The sequence below is a fragment of the Gopherus flavomarginatus genome, chromosome 5 (assembly GCF_025201925.1).
Source record: "Gopherus flavomarginatus isolate rGopFla2 chromosome 5, rGopFla2.mat.asm, whole genome shotgun sequence".
Classification (NCBI taxonomy): Eukaryota; Metazoa; Chordata; order Testudines; family Testudinidae; genus Gopherus; species Gopherus flavomarginatus.
In genome coordinates, this window is record NC_066621.1 from 138,547,993 (window position 1) to 138,560,694 (window position 12,702).

General features: G+C 41.7%; 1 protein-coding gene across 4 annotated transcripts in view; it reads left to right on the plus strand.

The window, feature by feature from the left end:
* The first annotated feature begins 2,307 nt into the window (after nt 1-2,307).
* WDR20 (WD repeat domain 20) overlaps nt 2,308-12,702 on the plus strand; it is a 77,594-nt gene continuing 67,199 nt past the window's right edge. For all 4 annotated transcript variants that reach the window (XM_050954163.1, XM_050954162.1, XM_050954164.1 and 1 more), the window contains exon 1: nt 2,308-2,608. In XM_050954163.1, coding sequence (XP_050810120.1) covers nt 2,345-2,608 — 264 coding nt within the window. In that variant the 5' untranslated portion in view covers nt 2,308-2,344. The remainder of the gene's footprint in view (nt 2,609-12,702) is intronic.

Here is a 12,702-nt window from a genome sequence, read left to right on the forward strand (position 1 = left end):
GAGAAGATGCCATACCAGCTCTAAGAGGCTGATTAATTAAGATGACCCATTAGCAGGAAAAAAACTTTTGTAGTGATAATCAAGATGGTCAATAACAGACAGTCGACAAGAAGTGTAAGGATAGTTATCATAAGGAAATAGATTCAAGTAGTGTAATGACTCAGCCATTCAGGAATAGTTTGGTCACTTCATGTTGGCTATACCAGAACAGAGGACCCAGCACCAACATTTTATGTAGAGAGTTGGGGAATCTGAGTCCAATTAAGATAATTTTGTAAAATGATTCCTAGAGAAACACTTCTCTTAAGATTTTTTTGTTTTGTTTGGCAGGTTTCAGTTGTAACTTACTTCTGTAACCTACCAATAAAAGTCAACTAAACAAATCTTTGAAAGTTTAAAAGAATAGTTTTCTTACCAAACAAATTGTGTGAAATGTTAGATTGCTTTCCCTATGTACCATATAAGAAGATGTTATATTAATCACTTATACCTTCACAAGTGTTATTTTTAAACCTACCCTCCAAGCAGAACTAACATGTAGGGGCAAGATCAGCACAATACTATGATCAAAAAAGGGTGATGAGATTTGTAATTCAGATGCTGTGATAGCACTGGGAGCACTAGTGCAGCAGAACTGTGAAAGAGGATGCTGCCTTAGCAATATATTATCAACCAATCCACTTTCCATTTTTAAGATTTGACAAAATTTTATAACCCATTGGGAATGTTTTCATAAAGATATCCTCTAATAATAAAAAAATAATCTCATTGTTTGTTATAAGTGTTGGAGTTTATCATGGAACTTAAATAATAATCCTATAACCTTCTACAGTGCCTTTCATTTGAGGATCTCAAAGCATTTGATGCATCAGTTTGGGTTCATTGTATATTTAAACTGGTGGTTTTTCTATTTGGAATTTTTGGCCTTGATTCTCAGTTCCTTTATTTGTTCACTTAGCATTCCTGCACCTTTGTGATCCCATGCTCTGAATCTGGGCTTTGCCAGCAGAGAGGAGCCATGAAGCTGGCAAAACCAGACACTTGAGGATTCCCTCAGCATAAGCGGGTTTACCCCAGTGGCATAGGGCCAGTGGAACAGCCCTACACTGCCCTTCTTTGCAGACCATGGCATAGGTGTGTATTCAGGATCAAGAGAGGGAGTGTCAGTGGTGGGAGGAGGCATGACTGGAGCATACTGTGGCCCAGCTATTTAGGGCTGTTGCAAAAGTGAATATTAAAACCATCTGGCAGTGCTCTAATTTATGCCAGGAACTAGACCCAGGTGGCTTCAGAATCCAGGATGTGCAGAGATGAACCAGGACTGGGAGAGAAGGTGGCACAGAACCACTCCATCCAGTCCTGTGCTGGCTGTGAACTTGACCCAAGGGCCACTCCTACCCAGTTTAAGGCACGTTTACATATGCTGCTGGAGTGGCAACAGAGGGCTGTAGGGCAAAGGAGAATCCCTTTGCTTGTTATTTGATTAGATGCCTATTGATAAAGTGTAAATTTATTTGATAAATAATTGTGCCTAACATCACCCCTCTGAGGTAGGTGAGAACCATTACAGTCAGCAGGTGAATTTAGGCTCAGAGAGATAAAGTAATTGTCCATGGTCAGAAACAAGGGTCCCAAGAGTCCTCCTGACTCTCACAGCTGACAATTTTCTGAGGTGTGAACAAAAACTGTGCATGGTGATAACAAGTTACCTGGGGGTATGACACTGGCAACTTAGTGCCGCAAGGATGCTGTTAAAAACCCTGCCCTGAACAATAAAATCGCCCTTCCCCTCACCCTTTAGAGTCCCAAACCCATGGCATTAAGCACTACCCACCCCTTTCCTGTGGGCTTTGAACCCCCTGTCCCCCGCAGCACCCCCACCCCTTGAGGCACTGTGCTGCTGGCCCTCCTCTCCAGAGGTCTGGCACCCGCCTGCTGCGCTGACCATCAGCCCTTGTAAAAGCACTGGGTGCGCGAGCCTCGCTCTACCCTCCAGGGCCGGCTCCAGGCACCAGCACGCCAAGCGCGTGCTTGGGGCGGCATGCAGCGCAGGGGGGCGCTCTCTGCCGGTTGCCGCCCCCCGCGGCGTGCCGCCTTGCTTGCGGCGACGAAATTGCTAGGGCCGGCGCTGCTACCCACTGAGCAGCACCACCCCTCCCCTGTCCCTGCCTCTTCCCCACTAGGGGCCGCCCAGATGTCAGGCAAGCTGGCACATGCGCAGAGGCGCGGTAAACAGGCGAGCTAGCTCCTCCCCCTTACGGCCTTTGCGTGCCGCTCTCGGGTAGAGAGAGCGAGCGGTAGCGGCTGCGCAGTGGGGGCACATCCGGGCATTGGGGCAGGATGAATGCTCCTTTCCAAGATGGCGGCGGAGGGAGGAGGGAAGGAGATGAACGAGATTAAGACCCAGTTCACCACCCGGGAGGGGCTGTACAAGCTGCTGAGCCACTCGGAGTACAGCCGGCCCAACCGGGTGCCCTTCAACTCGCAGGGCTCCAACCCAGTCCGTGTCTCCTTCGTCAACGTCAACGACCAGAGCGGCAACGGCGACCGGCTCTGCTTCAATGTGGGCCGGGAGCTCTACTTCTACATCTACAAGGGGGTCCGCAAGGTACCGGGGCAGCCGGGGGGCGGGAGAGGCCAAGGCTCCGATCTGCTCGGAGCACGAGGGGCGTGCCAGGGGCGAGCTGCTTGGCTTCAGTGTGGGCCGGGAGCCCTACCTGTGAAGGCCGGGAAGCCGGAGGAGTGGGCTTTGCCCCTCTAAGCTCACCACTCTTCAGGGGGGCGGCATCCCTCTAGGCGAAGGGTTGGGGTGGGGGCCCTCCTAGGTGGAGGCGCCCTATGGCCGGGAACTGTACCTGTTCACATAGCCACGGGGCTTGCGTGGTGTCGGGCCGTGTGGAGGAAGACTCCAAGCCTGAGGTAGAGGTGTGAGGGGGAGAGCCCTGAGAGGGAGGAGGACCAGTGTTGGGGGCTACCTAAAAGGCATAGGACTGGAAGTGACTTCTTGGGTTGTAGAGTCTAATCCCCTGCTGTAGTGGGCAACTCTGTCCTGTAATCCCATTCATACATTTATAAAGCTACATTTAAAAACTAGTTAAATTGAACAACCCAGAGAGTCATCACCAGCAGCTAAAGTGTGTTCTTATGCAGCCTTTTCTTTGGCTAGTTTGGGCAGGTTTGGTAATGGTATAAAGTAACTCTGGGCCTGTCTCACCTGCTGTTACAAGCTGAAGATAATGGGACTCCCTCTGAGGAGTGTTTGGTGTTAGCATAAGGCTGCCAAATCTCTGACAGGGTGGGGTTTTAACTTTATTTGGGTCATGAGAATTTTTCACACCTAGAGTGAAAAATTAGATGTCTAATGTTATAAAGTGTGAACTAACCCCAGGACTGTCTCCAGATGTGTCCAGTATAGAGAGCTGAATCCTCTAAAGACTGAGACTTTACATTTCTAATTATAACAGCAAAAGCTTTTATCATGGTAGAAGTACTGATGCAAAATAAGGCTCCCAACCTGTGAATATTTGGTGCAGGTCTAATAGCTTGTGCATTAAATGACTAGTATACTATATTAATGGGCAAATTGTACCTACATAAATATATGTAATTGCTGTTTTGACTTTTTGGTACTACTTGGTGCCTTACTTCCTGGTGTTTAGTGAGGCATTCTGATAATTTGCATCACCAAATGAACAGGTGTCACTTTTAATGTATGTAAACATAGGCATAACCAATCTCAAAGTTTTATTGAGATATTATCTGTTTATCTTGGGTACATATGAACCCCCCTCCCAATTACTACAGTATGTGAGCACCTTACAATAGTTACTGTATATGTTCTCTGACAACCTTGAGAGGTAGGGAAGAGTTGTTGTTCCCACTTTACAAACAGGATCTGAGGCACAGAGAAACTTACTGACCTGCCCAAGGTCACATGGGAAGTTTGTAGCATAGCAAGGAATTGGACCTGGGTTTATACAGTTCCAGATGAATGAATGTCCAAACCACTCTTTCTCTTGCTTGATAATTCATGTAAAATGTAAGCACTAGCTAACTGCTGAGGAGAGTTAAGCCTACGAAGGATCAGTTGGTAATGACTAGCAACTGAACAGACCCAACTTGTGTTGGCTAATTGTATACATTTGTTTCATACATGCATTTGAATTAATATTTACATACTTTAACTTAATCATGTGATGACTCTTGATAATTTGGGGATGTTTTAAGTAATTGTGAATTAAATTTAAATATTTGGTGTTTAAGGACTTGGAGTGATTGATGTGCTTGAACAGTTATCTGCCTACTCATGTTAAATAATATTTTTAATACTTCAATTTTATAATCCATAGTGGTCTTTTCTAGATAGGAGTCAGTGTGGATGATAATTCATATGGTTAAAATCTGTCCATCTTCCAACCCTTGTAACTGCTAGGAGTCTATCGTCTTTGACTTAGTTTTCAGTACTGAATAATTGCAAACTTCTGCAATTGTTTTATTTAGAGCAGCTCTTAATGCAGCCAGTTACAGGACATGTGACTCTTACCAATCTTTTTTAGTCATTTGTTATTACACTTAAAGTAAAGAAAAATCTGGAGGCTGAAAATATGCCATGAAAATAGGAAACTCAGGAATTTTTTAGCGGCAACTTACAACTTGTAAATCTTATTTGCATTCTTCTAATAGCTTTTTCCAATATCTTCGGTAAAACAGTATTTAACTTTGTCTTTGTGGGTGTAGCAGCAATTGAAAATTCTACCGTACCTACCTGCTGGATGTTTGTTTTGGGTTTTGAGACATATTATAAATGTTCTGAATATACTATTCTTACTTCAAATAATACAGTAAAATATACTAAAGTTTAGAATAGAATTTGTGTTGGTCAAAACAAAGCAATCCAATCTTATCATTGACCTTCAGAACAGATACTTTTAATACCATAATTACTAACTTCAGTTTAAAAAGCCTTAAAGTAACAGCTGAAACATATTAAACGTATCCAAATTAAAGAAAATATTATAGATGAGACTAGATAAGTTGATCTGCCATACATTTGGAATATTGTATTCATTATGAATGTATCTAAGAATATTGATGAGCTTGAAATCATTATAGTCTGATTCTGCAGATTGTGGCCTATGGCTTTGGCTCTCTTTGTGTAGAAAATTGGCGCTAGCATAGGGAAGATGGCAGCTGACAGTTACAGCTGTCAGAATGATTAACATAATTTTTATAAAGAAAAATGCTGTTTGTTATAAAACTTGCTACTGTTTCTTGCTATGGTGTATAAGATAGGTGAAAGGAGAGCTCAATGATAGATTAAACTAGAAGTGTATAACACTGTCTTAAAATGAATAAATATAAATTGTTGTAAACTTCACATACAGCATGCTTCTAAAGTTGTCTCTAGACTAGAGAACATTTAGCCAGTGCTAGCTAGGACTGATTAAACTTGGCTACTTAGCTTATGTCTGTGCCAGGAAAACACCTTTAACTCAGCTTTAGCAAGTTGAACTGTAGTCTAGCTTCTGCTAGTGAACAATGTTGCTCTGAATTTACACTTGGAAGCGAGGCTTGGTTTTGTTTGTGTGCGGTTTTGGCTTGTATTATGTAAGCCTGACTTAAACTTTTTCTCCTGATTAATTTAGCTAGATTAGACCAGTGATTATAGTTCAAGTACTTTAAATGTTAACTACAGCAAATGCAGGTTTGTATTTTAAAGCTGCAGTATAACTTAGCTTAAAAAGAAATTGTTAATTTTATTACCTCTTCCTGCCTGTTAAAGCAGTCTTTAAAAAGCCTTGTTACATTAGGTTCTGTTCCTGTTGAAGTTAGGGAAGGAATTGCCATTATCTTAAGAAAAAGCAGGGTCTTATTCCTCAGTTTTAGGTAACTACCTGCAGTAGGAACTTTTGCAGGTAAAGAACTTTTATTTGGTATGTACCATGCTTTATTTAACCATGAAAGAGCTAGCAAAGTAAACAGATATTGCAACGGCACACTATCTTTGGGGAAACATATCGTAATAAGTTCATATATTATTGTGGGCCAAGCATATGTGTGACTGTGCTCTACTCCATGGGAGATGGTTCTGCAACTCCTTCAGGAACGAAAACTGTGATTACAATATGAGTTATTCACCTTAAACACCTCCAAAGAGGCACCACTCCCTGCAAAGGTACATATATACTGGTTCAGTGTGTGTTTCCACGCACGAGGAAAACAAAATGTTTTTGGCTTTAAAAGGTTACATGTAAACTGACTCAAGGCTGCCTTTCTGAGCCAACAAATGGCTAGGACCTGCTGTGCTAGAGTCTTAACTTTTGCGGAAGAGTTGAAAAGATTTTGGCCTATCAGAGCCCCATAAGACTGATGGATGACTTCTGGTAAGCTTTTAGTGTGCATATAGGCACTCTTAGTGATTTTAATGTTTTCTCTGTAATGGTTTTGCCTTAAGAATAAAGATGCTTGCTTAGAAAGAGCTGTGTGATAACTTGTAACTGCTGGAAATACACTGTTTATAGCACTCAGAGGGAAAGGAAAGCAAAGCACAGGTGCTGGCATTAGGTGACTGTCTTGCTTGGGGATATCACAGTGTAAAGCATGGAGTCATGCAGCCTTAAAATTCTGGTCTTGAGGGAGAGATGCAGGTCTCCACCCAAGAGAAGTGATAGCTGGGAGCCGGAAACTTTAAATGCGTGCCCTTGAGCGACCAAGCAGGAGGAATACAGGTGCAATTACTGTGAAACTGTGACAACTGTCTACACTGGGAACTTCTGCAGGTTATGAACTTTTAGTATGTACTATACTTAATTCAGCCATGGAAGAACTTGGAAATAGTTAAAATGTTTTGAAATCCCAATCTGAATGACTCCAAATCACAACTCTAAAGGGTATTTATTCCTTTTCTTTGGCTGCTTCCACAGCCCAAATCAGCTTTGTCTGCCATTTCTGTTTTGTGAATTAATCTTTAGTTGTAAGTCTCTTTACCCAGGCCACTGAATTGTTTGTGTTGCTTTAGAGATGAATCTTACGTAAGGATTGGTATTCCTTGTGACACTGTGATGCTTTCTTAACCTAATTTCTTCAGGGTAGAATCAGGAGTTGGGTCCAGTGTCTAAGATGATGTAAAAGCTTGGAATGCTGAGATAGAGATTTTCAGTCTGGGGAAAAAAATCCTTCAAACTGCCTTGGAGGCTTTTCATAGCAAACAAGTAGGTTCTTACAAACTTTCTCTGTGAGAATATGTTTAGAAGTGAACTTGAGGAAGGTAGCAGGAAAGAATGAAATACTGGAAACTTGAGAAGAGCAGATAAGTTATATGCCAGCTATTTGACGTAATGAGGCTTTTATGCAGTATTTTCTGTCCCGTTACAACAATCCAAAGCTCAAAAAAAACTGTTAGTAGATTCTAACCTTGTCTTAAATTTAGATCCAATGGACAGTGGAGTGAAACTGTATTTTGGTAAGAAGTTAGGGTTGAGATGCAATGAGGTGTGGCCATTTTAATGAGATACTTGGCAAGTTAAGTATTCTTGGGAGTGCTGGTATGTTCCTGTGTCTTTTGTTTTCACCTTAGCTTCTGGACTCAGTGAGGCTAGTTATGTATAGCAATCTCCTGTTAAGGTGAAAGCTTTGCTGGAGGTGAAGTCCAGAGTTGTTTTGAGAGTGATCCCCTCTTTGGGTGAGGAGTGCTATCTGAGGCTCACTTGGGAGTGCTCTGGGTTGTATGTTTCCATCTTCAGAATAAATTTCTATCCGAAAGATGATGACCCTTCTCTTGGAGGTCCATACTTGTGAACTTAGCTGCTGCAGTAGTTAATGACCTTTCAGTGGTTGCTATGGTAGTGTGGCAAAGGGTTAAATAGTGGATGGGTTCTGATTGGATTGGCAAGTTCCTCTGTACCTTTATGGTGACCACGGGAAGACTAAGCAAGATATAATTTTTCAAGTATAGACCAGGTAACTGAGACTTGCCATCAGATACATCTTGTTTGTGGACCACAGGGCATTCTTTGATAAAGATGTTGTTCGATTCGTGTTTACAAGGTCAGAGGTGAATGAAATTAATGCCATATATGATCTAATTATAGAAGAACTCTCCTGGCTTTGTACATATTACCAAGTTATAACTGAATTTAGCTAGGCCTTAAAGGCTAGACTTAAGCATTACATCACCTAACCCTGCTGCTCAGTGGAATCCTCAGCCCTGAGTTAAGCTCCCTATACAATAATGCGGAGAATAAGATGCCTAAGAAAAAGATTCACAAAAGCCAGCAAGCTGAGTGGTCAGAAGCCTAAACTAGACAGTAGGAAATGTTGAAGAGTACTATGGCCTAAGCCCTACCATCCAAACATGTCACAGTTTCAGGGTAAATGCACCAGTTTTTCCTCTTCTGAGTGCTTGCTGTTGCCATGCATAAGGATTTCCAGCTCTCAGCCATCACCTCTCCTGGGTAGAGCTCTGCATCTCATTCCTTTCTGGTGCGAGTTTTTAAGGCTGTACGACTACCTGATTTACACTGTGATTCCCCGCAAGTTGGACTGCCTAAACAGTCTTTGCTTTGCTTTCTCTCTAAAGACTATGACCAATGTATTGCCCACAGTTACATGTTACCCCACAGCTTCTTCTAAGTTAGCACATTTATTCCTAAGGTAAATTAATTAGAGAAAACATGTGAAATCACTAAGAGAACCTACATGCATGTTAGAAAACTTGCTAGAGGTAACCCCCAAGTTTGACCTAGAGCTCTGGTAGGTTTTAGACTTCAGTCATTGAGTTTAAAGCCAGTAGGGACCATTAGATCATCTAGTCTGATTTCCTGTATATCACAAGACACCAGCACGATCTGGCACCTGCACACTAAACCCAACAACTGAAATGTATTACAGCCTACTGAAGACTAGGCTATTATGTACCACAAGAAGAGAAAAGGAGACTGAAGTGCACCTTCAGAACCCACAACTGGGTTTTCCCTGTGGTTACAAGTTTATCTGCCTTAAATTCAGAACCAAAACAAAGGCTGGGAAGATCACCCATTTCTTTATACAGCTCAGGCCTTTGATCTTGGCCTTCTGTAATGGGTAACCCTCTCTGTTGATTAGCTAATGAAATTAATAGGCAACAGGTTTAAAACAAACAAAAGGACTTAACACAATGCAGAGTCAATGTGTGGAACATATTGCCAGGAAATGTTGTGAAGGCCAACATTATAACTGGGTTCAAAAAAGAATTAGATAAGTTCATGGAGAAAGGTCCAACAATGGCTATTGGCCAAACATAGTCAGGGACACAACCCTATGCTTTAGATGTTCCTCAGCCTCTTGACTGCCAGATGCTGGGATTAGACAAAAGGGAATGGATCATTTGATAATTGCCCTGTTTTGTTCATTCCCTCTGAAGCAGTTGGCATTGGCCGCTGTTGGAAGACAAAGCCCGATGCCAAGTCTGTCCACATATCTATTCAAGTGACATCATCATAGGACCTAATCACATCAGCCATACCATCAGGGGCTCATTCACCTGCACATCTACCAATGTGATATATGCCAACATGCGCCAGCAGTGCCCCTGCCAGGTACGTTGACCAAACCAGACAGTCTCTACGCAAAAGAATTAATGGACACAAATCTGACATCAGGAATCATAACACTCAAAAACCAGTAGGAGAACACTTTAACCTGTCTGGTCATTCAATGACCTGCGGGTGGCAATTTTGCAACAGAAAAGCTTCAAAAACAGCCTCCAACGAGAAACTGCTGAGTTGGAATTGATATGCAAACTAGATACAATCAACTTAGGCTTGAATAGGGACTGAGAATGGCTGAGCCTTTACAAATATTGAATCTATCTCCCCTTGTAAGTATTCTCACACTTTTCATCAAACTGTCTGTACTGGGCTATCTTGATTGTCATGTCAAAAATTTTTTCCCTCTTACTTAATTGGCCTCTCAGAGTTGGTAAGACAACTCCCACCTTTTCATGCTCTCTGTATGTGTGTATATATATATATATATCTCCTCAATATATGTTCCATTCTGTGCTTCCAAAGAAGAGGGCTGTAGCCCACGAAAGCTTATGCTCAAATAAATTTATTAGTCTCTGAGATGCCACAAGTACTCCTGTTTTTTTTTGTTTGAAGATAGGATCCTGGTCTAGACGGACTATTGCTCTGCCCAGTTTGGCCATTCTTATGTCCTCTCCTTGGGGGAGTAACTTTAAAAGACTGGGGTTTTGTATAACTGAAGTTGGGTAATTTGCATTAATGTGTCTGTAGTGATTACCCAGAAAGTCCATACTTGTCTGGCACATTTTCTGTATAGTCTTTTGAAGTTCCAGGTCTCATCTCCCTTGAGAGGTAACATACAATCTTGGCCCACCATAACAGATTAACTTAATAAAGTAAGGCATTCCAAGGACGTTGCAGGAAATGGCCATATCTGTCACAACACACAAACCAATCACTCCAAAAATTCTGAAACTGGTGACCCCAACTATCTTTTGTATGGGTTAGGTGTGCTCAGACTTCTGAGCTGACTTTTGTCGTAGCATATTTACAGTACAATTTTTTTTAAATGATTGTACTTGTACTTAAGGAACAGTGGGTTCATTTTAAATGTTAAATGCTTAAATTAACAATTGGCAAGCTTCAGAACTGTTTCAAGGTTGGGAAGTGTATGTTGAAAATCTGTTTAAATGTTGCATAAGTATCTCAATTATTGTAGTTATACTGTTTGTTATGGTTTAGGATGATAGCCAACATAGTGAAAACAGATACTGACTTGAAACTCTTGTGCAGAAATGGTTTTAGAAGCAGACAGGTTAGGGATGTTACTGAGTTGTAAGGCAGGACAAAAGTTGTGGAAGAACAGAATTTATTATGCAGTTGAAATGTAATTGACATAGTGTGAGTTATCGGACAGAATGCTCTTTCATTGTGCAAGAAAGCAGTTCAAGAGGGAGTTAAATTACAAACCTAAAAGGTACAAGTTTCTAGACTTTCTGCAAATCTGTCTCGATTTTGACTGTCCAGGTCGAAATTAGACTGACATTTTTCAAATTGGACTTAACCCAATAAGACATTTTGTCTTGACCCGTGTGTCCTCTTGACAATGTAAATCCTAATATTCAAGGTTGTATGGTGTTGAAGAGTTCAGTAAGGGTCACAACACACAGTTCTTGGCTTACTGATGTCTAATTTTAAGTATTTGGGTTCACCTAGTGAATTAAAAGATACAATATAATGCCAAATGCTATTCTGAAAAAGAGTGTCAACTTCTTAAAATGTAGTGCAGTGTACAAATTGCATGGGATTTACTGTATGCGGCAGAATATAGACCTACGTTATTAAGCAAAAGGCGATGTCCCTGAAGATTCTCCAGACACAGAGCATAATTCTTACCCACTTCTATTAGGAGATCACTTTCATTAAGCTACCAAGTTATGAGTCTCTTGGGACATGTTTCACTTTGTAAAACTTTGAGAAGTTAGATGTCATTTTATATCAATGTTCTGTTATTACTGCTAGTTCTTCACTAGAAGATGCTAATAAGGGCTCCACATACTGAGTCATCTGTGGATTTTTTAAAATTCATGTAATAATACCTTAAGGACACTTTGGCCTGCAACAAACAATATAAAGAAATACTCTTACTCAATAAATTTGTTAACAGTTATTATCTTGTACTAGAAAACGTGGTGAGAGATAAAGTACAAGGAATTTTAAATGTGTCAAATTGTGTTGAAGGTCAAGTTTTTATTCTTCAGAAAATCAGTTTTGTTTTGTTTCTGCATTTCTGTGCAACGTTAGTGCAGACTGAAGTTTCCCAATAAATTCAAATGTTATTTTTTTAAAGATAGTTCTGTAAAGCGCTAGCTGAACATAAAAGCCACATAAACACTACTCTTAATCAGAAAGATTATATATATTCATACTACCATGAAATTAGTGTTTTTCTACTATAGAAGGGTACCAAACTAGTCCAGCGGGACAAGGGCCAAAGGCATGATGCATCAGAGGCTGGGAGAACTGCATGACTTCAGGTCTGCCCTGCCGCACAGCTCTAGGACCATAAATAGGGCCCTACCAAATTCACAGGCATGAAAAAGGCTTCACAGACCATAAAATCTGGTCTCTTCCCCCCGCCCCCAATGAAATCTAGTCTTTTGTGTGCTTTTATCGTATACTACACGGATTTCATGGGGGAGACCAGCATTTCTCAAATTTTGGGCCCTGACCCAAAAGGGAGTTGCAGGGGGGGATCTCAAGGTTATTTTAGTGGGGGTCACAGTATTGCCATCCTTACTTCTGTGCTGCCTTCAGAGCTGGGTGGCCAGAGAGTAGTGGCTGTTGGCAAGGCAGCCAGTTGTGAAGGCAGCGCCCTCCCCCACACCCCCGCAGTAGCGCAGAGGTAAGGGTGGCAATACCATACTGTGCTACCCTTATTTCTGTGCTGCAGCCGTCAGAGCTGGGGTACTGAAGAGTGGCAGCTGCTTACTGAGGGCCCAGCTCTGCAGGCAGCAGCGCATAAGTAAGGGTGGCAATACCATACCACTAGACCTCTGAATGGATACAAATTTATACGTGTGGTGCAGATATCTGCGAATATAAATCAGTATCTGTGGAACTACAGGGCTCTCCTGGGAACCACAGCGGCAAAAGGAGCAGAACGTTGGGCTGTTGCTCCCAGGAGCCAGCACCCTGC